This window comes from Porites lutea, chromosome 4 (genome assembly GCF_958299795.1).
Source record: "Porites lutea chromosome 4, jaPorLute2.1, whole genome shotgun sequence".
Lineage (NCBI taxonomy): Eukaryota > Metazoa > Cnidaria > Anthozoa > Scleractinia > Poritidae > Porites > Porites lutea.
This window is the reverse complement of record NC_133204.1, coordinates 25,179,424-25,199,260: the sequence shown is the minus strand read 5'-3', so window position 1 is coordinate 25,199,260 and position 19,837 is coordinate 25,179,424. Positions and strand designations below refer to the sequence as shown.

Genomic DNA, 19,837 nt, shown 5'->3' with positions numbered 1-19,837 from the left:
AAATAAATGGAAAACCTAGACCTCCCCCCCTCCCCCCCAAATCAAGGATGGGAAAATGGCGCGTTTTTGCCCTTTGCGCGGCTTCATCCTTGATTTGGGGGGGGGGGGGGGGGGGGATAAGGGTTTGCTGTTCCATTTTATTTTTTCCAAGATTGTCCGAGAGTAAGACTTGCGTTACCCAAAGCGTACTGTATGGTTATCATGACTTAAAACTCGCGGTCGCAAGCTTTCGAAGGTTAACACTTTAAACGCAAACCTCGCCTCATCATGAATAAGCCCGAGCGAGATTGCAAAAAATGTTACTAATGACATTCAATAAATGCTTTTTGTGTATTTTATTTATTAAAGAAGTAGAACGCATGAATACATGACACTATTAGTGTCATAATAGTAACATACTTCTTTCACAAAACTGACTCTTTTTCTCGACGAAAATTCTTTTGAAATTATTGCGCAAACTGCATCGGTTGTATATTTCTACTTAAACCTACAAACGCTCTTTGCCAGAATATGACGATGGAGTTGCTTTCTCAGTACACATCAAACAGGTCGAGCGAAAGCCCCGACAGCTCTGATAAATACTCAGAAACAGCCAAAGTCCGAAGCGTTTACTTACTGACTTATGGCAGAGCAGATCTCCGTATTTTCCCTGAGAGAAAGTCGTTCGCAGGTGCCGTTTGTGAAGCAGTTTTAAACTGCGAGGGACCGAAAGCAAAAATTGTACAGTGGTCGTGCTGCCAAGAAAGTCATAAGAAGGGAGGAGGAAAGCATTTTCACATGGCTATAAAGTTAAACCGTATTAAGAGGTGGATGCCCATTCGAGACTATTTAAAGAACAAATGGAGCATTCATGTTCACTTTTCTTATCGGCACGTTAACTATTACACTGCTTGGTTGTATACAACCAAAGAAGACAGAAACTACATTCAGTCTCCTGATCATCCTGACTTGGCCAACTCTGGTCCACCGAGAACCATGTCAGCGAGTCAAGCTAGAAAACAACGAAGTGCACCAGCAGCCACAAGGGACCACGATGACGAATCTTCCAGTGCCGCAAGCGGGTAAGAAAGGGAGGGTCGAGAAAACGAGATAGAGGAAGGCAGGCCAGCAAAGCCGTTAAGCGAAAGCGTTCCCGACGTCTAAGTAGCTTTGAAGTTTCGAAAATAATTATCGATAAGGGAATCCGTAAAAGAACGGAACTACTCGCACTCGCTAACGTGCAAAAAGCCGAGGGCAAAACAGACCTGACGGAGTTCGTGTTCAACAGAGGAAATAAGGTGGTGGAAGAAGTGATTGCAACTTCGTGGGAAATGGAGAACGCGAGCGACGTGATCGAGCGGAGCAAATTAACAAGGCTGGAGCTTTTAGAGAAGTCGCTAGAAGAGCCTTGTGTCGATCAATGTAACGGGTAGTGGCTGCAGTGTGCAAACCAGATTGTTAGGTGGAACGACGTGTCGCGGGAGGCCTTCTCACAAGCTGTTAAAGACCTGCTGGAAAAAGGGAGGGGAAAATTTCGAAACATTCTATTCAAGGTCCCCGCCAACACTGGAAAAACATTTTTACTGAACCCTTTAAACGTTGTGTACTGGTCATTCAGTAACCCAGCTACATCCACTTTTGCGTGGGTAGGAGCAGAAAAAGCAAAGGTTATTAATATTTTCTTAAATGACTTTAGATAGAACCCCCAAATAATTCACTGGCATGATCTGCTTCTAATGCTAGAGGGACAGCCGGTTCACCTTCCTGCCCCCAAATTCTACTTTTCCAAAGACCTTTAGTTTACTAGAGACACCCCAAGGGTGGGGTGATAGACGAAAGAGAAACCGAAATGATGGCGGTACGCTGGCACTCTTTTCAGTTTCAACGACAAATTCGAGAAGCCGAACAAGTATCCATTCCATCTTGCGCAAGGTGCTTTGCTGAATTTATTCTAAATTTTTAAGAGGATCGATTCTACTGTATGGAACGAACTTTTTAAAAATAAAATGTCGTTTGCGGGCGTTTTATTTGTCATTTACCAGAACACTGAAAGTGTACATTGTTAAATATATTTTAATACCGTGTAAAGGATAAAATAATTTAAGAGATACTTGTCGCTTTAATTAATTAGTAATATCATACTCTCTCTTCGTTGTTTAGCCTGTATATATGAGTCTAGAATGAAGAAAGAATTCTTGTATCCTTTCAGGTCCAAAAATTGTTTCGTTTTTCACTTTTGTCAGTAATAATGTTAATTACTACACCTAAACAGCAGAGGGCCAAAATAAACAAATAAATAAAAATAACGAAAGAAAGAAAACGAAAAAAATCATCGGGTGGAAGTAGCGGGGTTAAAGGTGTTACAAAATACTATACATATTTAAACAGCCTCATGTAAGAGATGCTATTCATCAAAGAAGTCTGTAAGTACTCAGAGTGCGTCAGAAAGTGTGAAATTCTTTGTAGAAACTTGATATGTCACTATTCTCTTTAATGATCTTTTGTTGTTTTCTTATATTTTATAGAACATTCATACGCTGTTGTCTTTTGACTTGACAATGGCGTACGAGAACGTCGAAACTTTGTCATCATATTTTTTAAAACCTTTCCTTTAATTACTTGTTAATGCATTTAAGCAAAATGTTGTCAATTTCTTTATGGCCAAACTTTTCCAAAATTACTGAAAAAAAAGGAATTTTCTCCACACTCTTCCTTTGGGGGAGCGGGCCTGGTCCATGGGGTTTGTCTTGTATACAAACAAGACGCCATCCAAGCGATAGAATCTTTCCATACATTCAGGGGGTAATCTTCTTGCATCCTTCTAGCAAATGTGACTTTCATGTCTTTGTCCGATTGGCTCATGAGTCCCTTTTTGCGTGCCTGCAGAAAGAAGTAACCATTTCTGTTTAGAAGACGTCTAACAGTTCGATCAGAAACATGACGAATTCCTGTCCGTTCCATTAGTCGCCGAGACGAAAAGGAGCCCTCTTGGTCTTTCAACTCTTCAATGCTTCCGAGAATCAATGCCTCTTGTTCGGGGGAAATTTTTTTCCTTCGGGCACAAAAATGTCTCCTGTTTTCCGGCACTCTTTCCTGTGCACTTGTTAGTCGGTGTACACTTGTCCTGGAAACCTTGCAGCGCTGAGCAATTTCTTCTAGCGTGAGATCTTTAGTAGCCTTAAGAGCTCTAATTGTAGCCTTAGTTTCCTCGGGTATTCTTTTTCTAGATGGCATGTTTTAAGTGTTTTACGACGATGAAGAATATCTCTTCTCACCTCTTGTAATTCTTAGCAAAGTTAAACTACGTATTATATATGCTCTGTGTTACCGAGAATATCTCTTTTGTAATGCCTAAACTTAGACCCGGGATGGACCGGTGACGCGCGTGTCAGAAACCAGTGTTTTGTAGCGATAAATGCGTTGAAATATAACTCACTAATTAGGAGTGACCACTATTTCGTGACCTAGACACCTTCGATACAATCTTGGACAAAATAAATGGAAAACCTAGACCCCCCCCCCCCCCTCCCCCCTTCCCACCCAAATCAAGGATGGGAAAATGGCGCGTTTTTGCCCTTCGCGCGGCCTCATCCTTGATTTGGGGGGGGATGGGGGTTTGCTGTTCCATTTTATTTTGCCCAAGATTGTAGCTTCAAAAGGCGTTTCTCTTTCGGCAAAATTCCCTGGAGTGAATGGGTTAAGATTTTTACCAAAATACATGTTTTAAATTTTCTTCTCTTACGAAATTTAAAAACTGATTGCTTATGTTGAGACTTGAAAGATTAGTGCTTATTGCACATTTGTTTTCTTCATTAGAATCGCCTTGGAGACGAGATGAACGCGACAGAGATGGACCTCGTGACGAAGGAGTGAATTGGAGGAGGACTGTGGACAGGGATGGACCAGCAAGACGTGGTAATGATTTGGGTCGCTTCTATCGTGTTCTTTAATAGTCGCTTTATAAAACCGTTGCAATGCGATTAGCTACTGGAGTTGTTCCGATGGGTGGTTAAGTAAAATGGTAACTTTGTCTTTCTCCAACTCCTTTAGACATGGATCGTGGGAGAATGGACGATCGTAGAACGGATGATCGTGAAAGGATGGATGATCGCAGAATGGATGATCGTGGAAGAATGGACGATCGTAGGATGGATGATCGTGGAAGAATGGACGATCGAAGAAGAATGGACGATCGTAGATTGGATGATCGTGGAAGAATGGACGATCGGAGAATGGATGACCGTGGAAGAATGGACGATCGGAGAATGGATGACCGTGGAAGAATGGACGATCGGAGAATGGATGACCGTGGAAGAATGGACGATCGAAGAATGGATGACCGTGGGAGAATGGATGATCGTAGAATGGATGACCGTGGAAGAATGGATGATCGGGGAAGTGCCTGGAGAAGAGATGAACGCGACCGTCCTCCGTCAAGCGGATGGCGTGATCGTGATCGTGATCGTGACCGTGAACGTGATGAGCGTGACCGTCCTCCACCAAGTTCTTGGCGAGGAAGTGGTCGTGATGACCGTGGACGTGACGACCGTGATAGACCAGGTGGTTGGGGAAGGCGTGACCGGGACTCTGGGGATGGTTGGCGTGGTGGTGACCGTGAAGACCGTTACCGGGGAGATGGCGATGGTGACCGCTTCAGAGGAGATCGTGATCGTGAAGGTGGTGATCGTTACCGTGGTGATCGTGACCGTGAGCGTTCAGGCTGGAGAGGTGATGACCGTGGTGGTGACCGAGACAGGGATGGGTGGAGAAGGGAAAGAGAAGAGCCGGGGCGTGACCAGTGGAGGCGGGAACCACCACCTGCTCGAACTGAAGGTTTGTTCTTTAGCTCAGTAGCCTGAGAAAACAACCCACATTTCGCGACGCCACCTCTGCTCTTCCCGCGAAATGGCGTCTGAGAAACGACTGCAGAAATTCCATACTAATGACGTGTCACTACCCAGATCTGGATAGTGCTTCTGATTGGTTGTACCTCGAGGGAACTTTGATTTAGCTAATCTGAAAGCACTACTCTGATCTGGGTAGTGACACGTCATCAGTATGGAATTTCTGCAGTCATTGTTCAGACGACGTCATTTCGCGGGGAAACTACTCACAACTAGTGGTAGCGTCGCGAAATGAAGGAAATGTCAGCTGTTTTCTCAGGCTATTAGCTCAGGAGTCTAAGTTCATGAAATGAAAAAGATCTGAAGGAAGTGAATGAAAGGAAATACTTCCTACGATACTGATCGGTTGTCCGCTGCATTAGGGAAATTGGGTACAAACGACTAAAAGTACCCAAGGGAATGACTACAATTAAATCACAAGATGAGGGGAAATACACAGTAGAAAGAGGTCGCGATGAGTTTTTGCTTAGCCTGTAAATAAGTGAAATTTTCCTTGTGACGTAAATGTTGTAAAGTTCTGTACTTTATCTCTTCAGGGAAATCCTGGTCTGCCTCTCGTCGTGGCCGTGAACGACCCCCCGCGGAACAGTCTGATGCAGACGGCTGGACCAAAGTTCAATACAAATGAAAGCTTAGGAAGCAATGAATGGATCCCCAATTCACTTACTACCTTGGCGAGGAACAAACTGAACACTACTTGTACTACAGTGGCAATGAAATGAATCAATGATCTTCATTCTTACACCAACTGGGCGATTAGTGCTCGCTTTAGCGTCTTGTTTTCATGTAGGTCAAAGTAGCGCGCAGTGCTGGTGGCCAATTGTGAATTTAGGTTGGCCCCATGTCCAAAAAGGATTAGTTGTAATCTGGCATAGTTTCATGTTTTTGCTGATCATAAAATCTTTGGTCGATAATAGCCTCATCGCGACAGGCTAGGACTACGCAGTGTAGCCACTGGAGTGTGTGTCTTAGTACTGTATTCGCGATCTTAGACCTGTAATAAGTGTAATATTTTTTCTGATATGAATTGTTGTTGGCTAATTCTGCGAGACAGTTGAACTAAAATCGACCCTTGAAACGTAGCTTGTTCCAGGCGCTCAGATAGTTGGGACGGCGCGAAGAAAAGGATTTATTTGAATGCTACTGTTAATCTTCAACATGTAGTTCTTGCCTTGTTCAGAGTACTTTAGTGTTCTCGCACGGAAATCTCCAGCCAGGGTAGATATTAGGGAGTTGCATCTGTTAACAATAAATGATGCGTATTAACCAATGAGTCGTGACCTTTTTGAAGATGTCATTTTGCTATATTTTTGCTTTGCTTATTTCTTGTTTGATGTGGTACCACACCTGAGAAAAAGTGGCTGTTTAAAGGAGCTGTGTCACGAAATTCAGCCAAATTAGGTTATTACAAAATACCCGCTAAATTAAGAGAAACATAAAAATAACCGCTTTTACAAAACATTAAAGGAAGGTTAAAATAACACAAAAGACACAACAGATGCCACGGATGGGCGCAAAACTGAAGAAGACTGAAACGGATTGAAATTAGGGTTTTTGGAAACTGTTCAGGCTAACAGTTTTTCAAAGTTGATCTGTGCCGTTTGCAACTTCAAAAATTATGCTCGGGAGACATATTTTGTTTGTCTCGAATCTCTGATTTTGTCATTTCCATGAAATTTCTTTGCTCACTTTAAGTTCCATAGCGATTGGGGGCGAGTAATTGGCCAAATTGGACTGCCGTGACACAGCCCCTTTAATGCACGTGTCATCGGCTTGCCCCGGGGTAGACCCCCGGGCCAACCAGGGGGATTGTAAAATGGGTGGAGCAAAGTTGAGGATATCCCCGATGGGTGGGGGAATTTAATAAGACGAAGTCCCCTGGGTCAAGTGCTTCTCAACGAAAAATTCCCCTGATATCCACCTCATATAACTGGGATTCACTTGACGGAGGGGGCGTTTTTGAAATTTTACGCATTGTGCTTTGGGAGCTGTCTATTTTTTCTGGTCTGTCATTATACAGCATTCTTGTTCAGCACGCGTGCAATGACCGCGCTTGGCTGACTTCCGAATGCTCACCGAGATATGATAATTTAGTATGAGAAAATAGAAGGGATTCCCGTCACGAGTTGGTTTAATTATTGGCTTACATTAAACCTATGAAAAAATGATATTTTTTAACAGTAAGTAGATTTAGTGTGCAGCCCTTCTTGATTTTTTTGCAAAGGCACAAGAAGCACGAGAATTGATTAAAAATTGTGAGTTAAACCTCTATGTAACACGCGATGGCCTGTCTCACTGTACCAAAATTATCTTATCTCGGTGAGCATTCGGAAGTCAGCCAAGCGCGGTCAATGCACGCGTGCTGAACAAGAATGCTGTATCATGACAGACTAGAAAAAAATAGACAACTCCCAAAGCACAAACTCAAGCAAAACGCTAAAAATCTTCAATGTTTACTCACGTTTGGGCTTACAGAAGATAATGTCACAGTTTTTGAATGACCATGACATTCAGAATCCTGGTAGTTAGTTAATCAATTGTGGCCCTGAAAAAATTTGAAGGAAAAAAAACTACGAATTTTTAAGAAACTGCTTTTTTCGTGAGAAGGACTCTTAAACGCTAACAAACGTCGACAAATCGGCTAAAACTATAATTTCTACATGTTTGCTTTGCTCGAAATCGCGCGCATTTACAAGGCCCTAAAGCGTTTTGCTGACTTGCAAGGACCCATCTGTTATAACGATGCCCAAAATAAAGGGATGAATCTCATAGTTTATTAGATATAATCGTGTAAAAATTGCTTATCATTTTCGCATAAATTATGGCCTAAATTTGGAAACCGCTGAATTTCTCGAATTGGGTCTTTGCGATTTTGGTGAAACTCTGTTCAGCGCAAGGCACTAATGCGCACTATGTGTAGCCGAGAGATTTTCACGAAAAAATGCCGGCAACAGCAGATTTTCGACTCGGACCTCAAAGGGGCGTGGCATTATAACCACGTGACATTTACTCCGATCGCCAAACATTTTATGTTATATTCTAGATTGATCTATATGTTATCCATTCTATGTGTTAGACTTACGATAAAAGTAAAGGTGGCGATACCAGAGAGCTTCAAAGTAGGATGGTACCCCCCCAAAAAAACTGGGTCGAGTCACCTTAAGGTGATCGTATGCAGATTGCCAAGTTCTACCTTTTAACTGCTTTGTTGATTTTGTGATTGCTGCGAGATTGAAGGAATTTTCGGGCGGTCTAGAATGCCCTTGAGAGATTTTTCTTTCCTGTAGGAGACAATCGGTGACTGGTGAAAGATGTGCTTAAGCTTAGGTTGCTGTTGAATGATGTATCTTGCAGTGTTTCGTGAGAATCTTTTTGAGGTTCGGTGTGGCGTGATTGTAGATATTGTAGGTAGTAACGAACGGTAAAATCTCGTTTGTTTTGTTCTGTTGCGAAGAACCTCGTTTCTGTCGGTGAACATAACTTCAGTCAGTATTTCTTGAACGAGCGTTTAAGGGTAGCCTTGTTCAAGGTCTCGTTTGCTTTGTTCAAAGTTTTCCCTAACTGAATTAGCTCTTAAAAGACGTAATGCTTCTCCTTTTATAAAATCCTTTTGCGATTCATCCCCATGATATATATCCCTGTGGTTACCGTCCGCGTCCGGTTCCCTGCAACCTTAAAACAATGTCGTGAATTTTTCCCTCCCCAGGAGCAAAGAATCCAATCTATCCCCCTGTATTCCCCGACATGTTCCCCTGGTTGTCCCGGGGATCTACCCCCGGGGTAAACCGATGACATGTGCATAAGCAGTCCTCTTGTACCGATTCATAGAAAATGATCTGAGGAAAATTCAGGGACCGCGGAGGGGGAGGGGCTGGTAGGGCCGCGGCCCCACCACTTTTTTGCGCCCCCGCCCCCACTTTTGGAAAATCAAATACTATGATTTTATTCCTTTTTTCCATTTTCAATATGAAAAAATTATTTTCAATTGTCAGCCCTCCCACTTTTCACCTTGCTCCGCGGTCCCTGTAAATTCATGAATATTTATTTGTAACACAATTATTTCACTCCTATTTGGGTTTAAACGGGACAGAGCATTCTTCATATTTATCGTAAAATGGTACGGGTTAAAATAGATTCGACATTACTTTTCTACGAAGTAATTCATACTCTTACAACATGCAATTCGGGGGAGTATAAACTGACCTAAACTGTCCCTTCACTGTAAATGGTGGCTTTTTAGAAGTATTATGACTTCGGTTTCGTTCAGATGCATAAAGTTTTATTCTCATATTTAGGTTATTCGATTTTTTTCCCTTTTTTCGTCCTAATGGGCATTTGAAAACTTGCTGATATATTAATTTAAGATTTATTATTAGAGCGCAAACTGTGAGCAGAATAAAAATTAGGGATCGGAGGATTCATTTCCCTCAAATGCGTATAGCCATCGCATATTCATTATTGGAGAGGTTAAGCATCACGTTTACATGACACGCGTGAAAAACGCAGTGCGCATGCGTTCAAAATTATACGCGATACCAAAACAAACTAGATTCCGGCCGCGAAATTCAAAAAAGTAAGCTCCACACACAAAAGATAAGCTTAGAATTTCACGAACACAAAGTTTATTAATTGCTTTAGTTTCTCTCTTTTGCACCACATACTTTCCTCCTTGCACCAAAGGCGAAAATCATGTTTGAAAGTCCACGCTCGCTCTGGCAGCACTTCGCCGTAGCCATTGTTGCTGTTTTGGTCATCATGTCGCTGAGCTCGGTCAATGCGAACAACGAAATCGACCAATGCATGCTAAGTGGAAAAACAAGGACGGAAAAACCTTGTACTGGACGACTTTACCAGTTAGTTAGTTAAGTTAGTTTAAGTAATTTTTTGTTGTGCTTAATACTAGAACCGGCTGCAAACCATTAAACATATCAAACATTCCTAAATGTTTTTCAATTTAAATGGGAAGATTTTGCAAATTTTAATTATTGAAAATAGAGACCTTTCGCATGCGCAGACGTTTTGCACGCGTGCCCGTTTACATAAGTCAAACTGAAAACGCGAATTTGTACCACGAGACCAAATTTCCCCTTTCATTACTTGTCGTTTACGGTTCGTTATTTCTACACATTATTTAGTAGTTTCACGCAATTTTTTATCCATAACGGCATAAGAATTGTTTTGAGCTGTTTTTTTCTGCTTATTTTCTATTTTGAAAAAATTCTTAACTTGAATCTGACGTTTGCCGAATACACTAAGCTCATAATCTCCATTGTCAATGCTAGTTTGTAAACGTGAGACTTTGCAACATGTGGAACGTGTGCATTTGGACCTTGCTTTACGGATTCCTTTGCATTTGATTAAACATTTCCATGCCGAGGTTTTTTTTCTTGGTATGGCAGCTTGCAGAAAATTGATAATTATATGATAGTCACTGGTTCAAGAAAACTTCTTACTTTATGACGCTACTGCAATCCACGTAAGTTAAAAGAAGCTTGCACCTGCTTTTAAAAAATATATATGCTGTGGTTCAATTTTGTTTTGATAAATGGATTCAAAACAAAAAAGTCATAAATTAAACCAAAGATATGTATCGCACTTTAACGGTGTCCGAAACGTTTAACGTTTATTAAACAAAATGGTTGAGTAAAGCCAAAAACATGACGATTTAAAACAAGTCATCGGATGAAAGAACATGGGCTGATTCACGGGTTAGAATCAAGAAAAACTTTAAATAAAAAGTCATAAAAGGAACGTGATGTTGCTACGATGTGTTAATAAGCACGTGTTCAGAGAGCAGAATAGAGGGATCTTGATTCAGTCCTGACCTTGAACGTCTTCCGTCTGTCTACCCTCGCCAGGGAAATCACCAATTCGGTAGCGGGAACTAGGGTGGATGGCGAACTTATTCTGCTATCCACAACAACAACAACAACAAAAAGGAAAACTGCAGTGAACTTCAACAAGCTTCTAAGCAAGGAGAAATTATTTACTCTCGAATAAGTACACTGGGTGGCAAACGTATTAAAGTAAAAGTCTAATAACCGCACTGCAAAATGACAACCTTCAAATATGTCGGTCAGCTCACTGCAAATGCAGTATCTCGGCCAGGTTGTTTACTGAGTGACTTAAGAAAAGGCAAGCCGACTTTTTATTATTATTATTATTATTATTATTATTATTATTATTATTATTATTATTATTATTATTATTATTATTATTATTATTATTCAGGTCTCAGAAGACTTCACTTTCGCTGTAGCTGGTCTACATCTGCACTCATAATTTTAGGCCTAGATTTTTGATAGATTTTTTCTTAGTAATGCTTGATTTTCCTTTTCCCACTCTTAAATTATTCACAATAGTCCATTTTCGAGTTTGCTATGAACGCTGAATTAAAGAAGTGAAGACACATTTTTACAGCCTTAGCCTCAATCTGAAGTAATATATTCACAAATTCCAACGAGGAAAAGACCTGTTTATTACTCTGTCTATTGTGTATATTCAAATTTCAAACACTTACTTGCCAGAATTTCTGAATATTTTACTTTACGTCGAGGCTAACCCTGTATGAATGTGTCGTTAATGATTATATTCAGCGGTAGTTTTTTATTCGAAACTGGACTATTGCAAATAGTTTTCTATCATGGACATATATTTAGTTTTTAATTAGTATCTTAAAATTCTGAATTGCGAAGGGGTTTTGCCGGAAATTTGTATTTATATAATATTGATGTGGACGTTTTATTTTTATGAATATTTTACAGAAGTTTTGTGTGTAGTTTTTATAAGATTTTTATAAAGAATTTTTTATATGTTATTATTATTATTATTATTATTATTATTATTATTATTATTATTATTATTATTATTATTATTATTATTCAGTCTTGAACGTTTCAGACCACTATTCATTGAAATATCTCGACTCGGTAAAATGGAGAAATAAAAATTGTTTCCTTATCGCAATTACGCTTAATGATGGGCTATCCGCTAAAATAAATACATAGCGTAAATATGGGGACTTAAATCAGGAAATGAAATGTCTATTTTGGGAAATGGGGACCATTTTTTCTCTTTTAGACTTCAAATAATTCATCTATTTTCGCAAGCTTGAAGGATTATATTACTGACTTCACCCGAGATCAACTTGGTCTACAACATAAGTTTTCACGTAAATTGCACGTGTCACCGAGAAGTTCCTGTTCCCTTTTTACAAGAAATGTTAACATGGTTTTAGTGCGAAAAAGCGGAAGCGACAAGGGTGAGTCAGCAAGATATCATTACGGTCGAGTTTCTCATTGTCTGTTCCGTTTATTGCCTTCACATACAGAATTTATTAATAGAAATTGCAGTTAAAAAAAGCTTAAAAAACATTTTGTGACGTTTTAAGAAGCCTTCAAGGGTTTTGTTGATCCGTTTTTAAAGCATGCCCAAAACACGGGTCAAAGACCCGTTTCAGGCCATTTCAACGATAAAGTCACTATAAAATTCCCTCAAAAAATTAAATTATTAAATTAAAGATTAAAAGGAAGTGTAAGAAAAATTTTACAAGCTACATCTTTGGCACTCTACCGCAAATTCAACGCACTGACAATCGCTCTAAATATTATTATAATCGATTATAAATGCATAGATGAAATAAATTTTGGCAAGTGCCAGATCACGTATGTTCTGTCGTAAATTGTAATACCTGTCGCAATTTGTTAGAACTTTGTCGTAATTTGTTATAAAAAAGCTGTCGTAATTTGTAATAACTTTGTCGTGATATGTAATAATAAGCATTGTTTAAACTTTTCAATCAAAAGGCTTGTTTTTCGAGTGGTGTTTGATCTTCAAGGGGAAAGTACAAGGTTGATCTGAAAGGACACAATGCTATGAGCTCTTTTTTAGGAATAGCCTGTTAACTTCTGGGAATGAGAATTTTGCATGAAAAACGACGTCATCTGAGCGAGTGATCTCAGACTCCCGCAAAGAGTTTCACATTTTAGTGCAAGTTTACAAAAATGATCAGTCATTCGGACCACCTTTCAAGTTCTTATGCCCTACTGTGCTATAAAACAGGTTATAAATAAATTTGTACACCAAAGTTAGTGATAGTTAAGGGAATAATAATGATGATGATAATAGGAAGAAATAAACCCCAAATTCTTCCTATGCTGTTTCGCGTCTTATTCAGCTACCCTAATGGAGGATTGGATCAATTTTGGACCAGCTTCCCTCCTCTCTGTCGGTCCTTGTTCCTGATAAACAACGGGTTCCTTCATTTAAACATTCAAACCGGGGGTGTGGTGTTGCAGAGGGTGTGATTGCCAAATCCCAACTGCAAAAGACTGAAGACACCGAGCCTGAATGCATAAGCGAAACCATAAGAAAACATTGTTAAATTTTATTGCTTTCGGATCCTTGAGACCTTAAAAAATGAGACACTGACTTAAACTACTAAACATTTGACAGTTGTATACAATTTTATAGGAGCTCATTTTCAAAGTGATCAAAATTTCTCGAAACAGAATACTGAAACAACAATGATGCTCCTTGCGAAAAAGTAACAAACATTAAAGTCCAAATATTAACTTCAATAGGATGTGACAATTTTTTAAAATAAATTAAAAGTAAGCGAAATTCAAACCTGTTCCGACTGTAAGAAAAAAGTCTATTTTCTAGTTTTACGTTAAATGTGCTACTTTTCTCCTTCAACTTCAAACATGAATTGGGGCATTATTGGCTTGAAAATATTCTACGTACTTCTAATTAAACACAGCACTACAAAATCTCCCAAATGAAGTTTAGGCTTTCCCTACAGAGTTGCCCCAGCCGGCGCCTATTGTAAGTAATATACCAGGTAAAACTGAATGAAAAAATTGCAAACATTTTAAATACTTCAAGTTTACTACAAATCACGACAAAGTAGTTACAAATTATGACGAAGGGTTGTTACAAAGTACGACAGCTTAATTTATTATCACAAATTATGACGAAGTTCTTACAAATTGAGACAGGTATTACAAATTACGACAACATTACAAATTACGACAGCTATTACAAATTACTACAATTATTACAAATTGCGACAGAACACACGTACTTATCGAAATGGTCGGTGACGACATAAGAAATATAATCTGATCAACACACTTTGCAAACTCATTTGGCCTCATTTTTTCTTCCGTTACAAATCACGAGAAAGAACAAAAAGATCAGTAACTATAAAATACAATTTCAACTTGATATGGAGTGGACGCAATCTTCACAAAGGAATAGCACTTTGTCGACGGACAATTCGATGATAGCAGATCCTGGTATTTATTTTGAACCATCACCAAATTCCGTGTTTGTCAAAGGCCCTGCTTTCTTCATGACTCTTGCAGTTGTTGGTTTTCTACTCGCTACAGTTACTACTGTTGGAAATGCTGCATTGCTGTTGACAATATTTAGAGACCCTCGCCGCCTACTACAAACTCCCCCATCATTGCTGATCACTTGTTTATGCGTGTCTGATTTAATGGTGGGATCAATAGCTGGGAATCTCGTAGCATTGAAAGATGTGTATCGTTACCAGGATCGGCCAGTTCCTGATAAACTCGATCTTGCTGTTCGTTTGGTTCTTGGTCTAACATTGCTTGTAAGCAGTGGGACAATCATCGCTTTATCATACGATCGGTACGTTGTGGTGATGCATCCCTTAAAATACAAATCTAAAGTAACGAGGGGAAGAGTCAAGCTGTTCATCATCGTAATGTGGACAGTTTCTTTGGCCCTTTGTTTTATCACAATAACAAAAATCCCCCCAAAAATATTAGCGCTTGTTTACGCACACTCCTATGCTTCAATTCCTATTATAGTGGTAACAGTTATGTACATTAAAGTGTTCCGAGCTTTAGGGAAAAGAAAACGAGAATTAAAGGACGCTGGAATCACAAAGGAGATGAGAAGCAAAGTAGTTTTGGATCGAGAAAGACGGATGGTACTGACAATCTTGATAATACTTGCATTATTTTACATGACATTTTTACCTGAGTTTATTGGGTTACATGTGCTACATTTGTGCCAATCTTGTGCACGATCTCTGACATTCAGAAAGCTGGAGATAATATTTTCTAGGTTTCTTTTCCTAAATTCCGCGATGAATCCTTTTGTGTATGCTTGGAGATTGCCTAAGTATCGTAAAGCAGTGCTGTCCTGCTTTGCTTGCCCGAAATTCCGTGACAGCAAACGCTTGCCAGTGCCAGCACCGACACGACGTTAAAATACAATCCCCGCATAATTGTCTCTTAAGGAGGAAACTGAGACTAACTCAAGTAGGTTAAGTCCTGGCACTAACCGGGAGTTTACTGGCTATAACTTCGGCATAGATGGCGCTGAATCAAAATTGGCACACATAAAGAACTCATCGTTCTTGACTATTTGAAGTATAAATATTGTGTTAATAAGTCACGTGATATTTCACGTGACAATTTTGCTAAATATCGAAAACTATTGACCAGTTGGTGGCCGGTTTAAAAGAAGAAATGAAGCGATAACATTTAAGCCGCCCTCCCCATTGAAAAGTTACACAACAAGAGTTTTAGAGATATGGTATTGCTATGAAACAACTAAATTAAATTAACAAAGGAATTTTAAAAAGAAATAACCGCGAAACTAAACTAATTGAGTGAATTTTCTTAATTGCGTCGTAAATATAAAAATAATTTTTTGCAAATAAACATTGATGGGTCTACATCATGAAATGGAACATAAAGCACTGAGATAGGTTTATGAAGGTCAAAGAGTGGCTGTGACAAGAAATACGGAAATACATCGTTAATGTATTAGGTGATATTAATCTGACATGGCAATATTGAAATTACTGCGAAAGTTAAATTGTAAAATAGAATATTCCTAAAAGAATAGAATAATGGTACTAACGCGAAAGTTCATGAATATGTAAATAAAGGTGTAAATTTAGAATGAAGTCCTTCATTTTCCTTTTAAGTAACGGTCGAGATAAGAAGGAAAAAACCAAACGCAACGAACACGTGAGAATGCAGAAAGGTGGCAACTTTACTGATGTCTCTAATATTCTTCTGATTGGTTTAAACGGCAAATTTTATGGAATCTTCGCAAATTAAAGTAGCATGTATATTAATCCTTTGTTTTCTAACCAACTTCTTTATAACAAAACCTCGTCTGGGAATAAGTAACGTAGAAATCCTATGTGAGGAACATGCAAAATTGTTAACTTTTTCACGGCTATAGTCTGGATCACTTATGATTGGTCGAAATCCTTTAACGCAAAAAACGCCTTTTAATAATAGAGTTTAAATAAGGAACATATTCCCAAGCCTGACCAGATTTGTTCTACATTTTTCATCACCTGTTTAAGGAAATTATTTTAAGGTCACATATCCTTCGATCAACATTAATTTTATTAAGGATAGGCAGTGGCGGGGAGGGGCCCGGTGGGCTCGGGTTCCCCCCCTCCCCCTTATTTTTACACCTAACTGAGGCTCAAAGGGCCTAAAAAGGTTTTTTTGAGACCGCTAATTAGCCCGAAACAGAGGGTAAAATTTCAAAATGAACGAAATAAACGCGACGTTCACAAAGAAACAAAACTTGTTGAGACGACAAGAAAAACGTTTAAACGCTGTATAATCCGAAATGGAAACTTTGTTTGGGGCTCTTTCTCCCCGTACGAAGGAGTAAAAGCGAAAACATCTGGCCACTTCGAGGGTTCTATACACAGTTTCACTGTTAATGGCGGATCGCCACCCTGATAAAATACTCCTCTTTTTTGGGTGTCAAAAATGTCTGAAGTGCGAAAAATTTGTGGTAAATATAATGAAAATCAAGGTCTCGGAAATTAACGCTACGCTTAATTAGCGGCGCGGAAATTGGCCGTTTTTTTATCATTATTTTACACGTGGCCTAAGTTGTTCAAACTTTAGATAGCGCTATCCATCGGATAAATAACGAGGAGATAGGGTAGCCAAGTGGTTAGGGCGCATGGTAGTTTGATGGCTTGCCCACAGCGAACAGATTTTTCACATTGGCCGCGGCGCAAGGCGGATCGCGAGCAGCCGGGAGATGACACGAGCAAGTATCCATTGACTGCTCAGAGGCTTTCCAGGGTCCGCAGCCAGGATTTTTTACGAGGAGGTGCGATCCAACGAGGAGACGGACCAAACGATACCAGTGGTGCAAGGGATGAGGGTAATTAGGTTGCCCGAGAGTGCATTTCGAGCACTTTGAAAATCTGGGTATTCCCAAGCTTTTAACCTTCAAAAGAAATTTTTTTCAAATAGAGCACCTTACTTTACAGTTTTTTAGAATGAAAATGCGGGGTGACGCTATTAAAGAAGGTAAAAAAAAGTCGAAAAAAAGTTCTAAATCCGAATTATTCGCTAGGTTTGTTACATGATGTTTGCATCATGATCTTTTAATAGTGTATCAAGCTCAAGCTTCCTTGACTGTTTCTTAGAAACAAATAGTACAGGAAAATGGTGCAGAAGACATGCAACATTGCTCAAATTAGTGTTAAAAGCACGAAATTTGGCAGAGGTATAGAGGTCCACACCCTTAGTAATTCTGGATAGGACGTCCCCCCCCCCCCCATATTAAATACTTCCAGTTTTATAGCTATGGAATTAATTATCATTTAAGCAGCAAAAAAACCAGCCTTAAAGTTAAAGAATGAATCCGAAATTTCTAAAAGCCATAAGATACAGTGTAGTGCACAGTGCTATTCATTAGAGCCACGCCCTCTGATGGATATTTCCAGTAATAAACACAAGGAATACATTATAATAAAAATACGTAAATTATGCACTGTTTAAACAGGTATATAATTAAACTCTTGTGTATGGGTAGATGTCACAATAAATGCTAGATAGTACGCCACGCCCCAAACTGAATACTTCCAGTTTTATAGCTATGGAATTTATTATCATTTAAACGGCAAAAACACAGCCTTAAAGGTAAAGAATGGGTCCGAAATTTATAAGAGCGATAACCTACAGAGTAGTGCACAGTGATATGCATATGACCACGCCCTCTGATTGATGCTTCCAGAAATAAAGACCAGGAATACATAAAAATAAAAATACGAAAATTATGTACTGTTTAAGCTTGTACATACTTAAACTCTTGTTTAAGGATAAGTGTTAATGTTATAAATATCTCTAAATAGGAAGTCACGTCCCTTTTCAACTACTTCTATTTAAACAGCTATGGAATGGATTATATAAATAAACGCAGATAAATAGCATTTCTAGGGTGAAATCAGAAGATTAAAAAATGTCATCATAATAAGCCACAACACCCTCCGAGATCGCCATGATTCTTCATATGATACGAAAACCGAATTCAATGATTGTTTTATTATTCATTTAAAATAATTCCTAGTTTAAAAACATAGCTAAAACATGCTTACCTCCATCGATCCATAGATGTTAAGTTCATCTTCGATAGTGCACTTTTAGGGTTGTTCAGCTCCGCAAATATTCTCCAAATAGCAGATGTCACCCTTCGAGTTGTCTTCTTGCTGTTCTTGCCATGTTTTTAGCTATTTTTCGCCTGCCTAGTTCTTACTCTTGAAACGAGTGAAATGTCCAACCAAAACAACTCAACCTCGTCCCCAGATCTTCTCAGGTTAACGGTGCATTAACCTGCAAGAACGCTGCATTTTTGACGTCATTTCCTCGTTAAACACAAAATTCTTCCAAATTTGGTTATCAGTAACTGGTTATGGTGAATTAAACGTTTGCTTTTAGCCAATCAGAATCCGGGAAATATTTTGAATGAATAATATTTTGTCTTAAATGATGCAACTTCCTCTATAAAGTACTTTCAGTAAAGAAGTCAGGGAATTAATTCATAACCCGCGCATGCTTTTCAACATCGTCTTATTCACTTACATTTCGGTTCTATCCTGAGTACTGACAACCGATCGAAAAATCACAAGATCTCGCAGTGAGAAATGAGAGTAAAATATATATAATATTTTTTTTTTGCTGGGCTTTTAAAGATAAGAATGTTTCCTAATAGCACCAGCACCCTTTATTTTTCAAATGCTGCTAATTCTGTTTGTTGGAGTCAAGGAGCCGTAAATAAGTTCATTAGGTCTGAGCGATACAAAGCACGCGACTAGTAAGGACGAACAGGAATTTCTATTGTCTTGTACGCTAGAGGTGTATTCTGAACCGAGAAAAACGTTTTGCTCCATAAGAGCTGTCAATTAAACAACAACTGTTGGTGCAAGACCTCCTTGACCTGTGGCTTTAAAATTGAGGTGAGTATGTTTTATTGCTACTCGAAAACTTCCCAGTGACAGCCGTAGTTAAGAATATAGAACACGTGTTTTATAGTGCAGCGTTGACAATGAGTTTTAAATCATATGAATATGGCTTTAGCTAGAATAAAAAGACAGACAGCACCAAGCTATCCAGAAATACTTTTCTGTGGAAATCTATATATGAATAAAAGTAGTTCTATAGTATTTTGTTTGCTTTCATGATTTCTTGATTAATTGATTGACCTAACGGATGAGAAAAATTCCACATTGAATAAATAAAAAAATCAACCCAAAATGTAATAAATTAAGTGTCATAACGTTGTTGTCGCATAGTTTATAAATTTATAATTTTTGTCAAAGCTTATGCCAAAAAAGTGCAAAGATGTCGGTATTTTTAAAAAATTTAGAATCGTGAACTGTGTTAGCTGTACGTGGTCTGTACTGTTGCATCATTGCATAGTAGCGAAATGAATTTTATATCATTGCAGCAGCAATGTCTCAGACGTTTAATAGTGTATTTGACTGGCACAAATGTGTACTGTGTCAAAGAGAGACGAGGGAAGCATTGAGATGCCCGGGAAATACGATCGTGGATGCTAATGCTACCAACGGTTATGAGACATTGAGTAGAATCATCCCACAATTTAGAGATCTCGAGATGAAGTTACCTCTACACGCAACAATA

The 19,837-nt window shown here is 39.0% G+C and overlaps 2 protein-coding genes and 1 pseudogene across 5 annotated transcripts in view; all 3 read left to right on the top strand.

The window, feature by feature from the left end:
- Nucleotides 1-19,837, top strand: part of LOC140933069 (eukaryotic translation initiation factor 3 subunit A-like) — a 55,676-nt gene that overhangs the window by 21,535 nt on the left and 14,304 nt on the right. For 2 of the 4 annotated variants that reach the window (XM_073382586.1, XM_073382584.1), the window contains 3 exons: nt 3,796-3,894; nt 4,030-4,812; nt 5,420-6,153. In XM_073382586.1, coding sequence (XP_073238687.1) covers nt 3,796-3,894; nt 4,030-4,812; nt 5,420-5,511 — 974 coding nt within the window. In that variant the 3' untranslated portion in view covers nt 5,512-6,153. Of the gene's footprint in view, nt 1-3,795; nt 3,895-4,029; nt 4,813-5,419; nt 6,154-19,837 lie in introns of those variants that run through there. The other 2 variants (XM_073382585.1, XM_073382587.1) reach the window with 2 other exon arrangements.
- On the top strand, nt 778-1,412 carry LOC140932890 (uncharacterized; annotated as a pseudogene).
- LOC140935144 (beta-1 adrenergic receptor-like) lies at nt 13,850-15,821 on the top strand. The gene has a single exon (XM_073384679.1). The coding sequence runs from the start codon at nt 14,113-14,115 to the stop codon at nt 15,127-15,129; it is 1,017 nt and encodes a 338-aa protein (XP_073240780.1). The 5' UTR covers nt 13,850-14,112; the 3' UTR covers nt 15,130-15,821.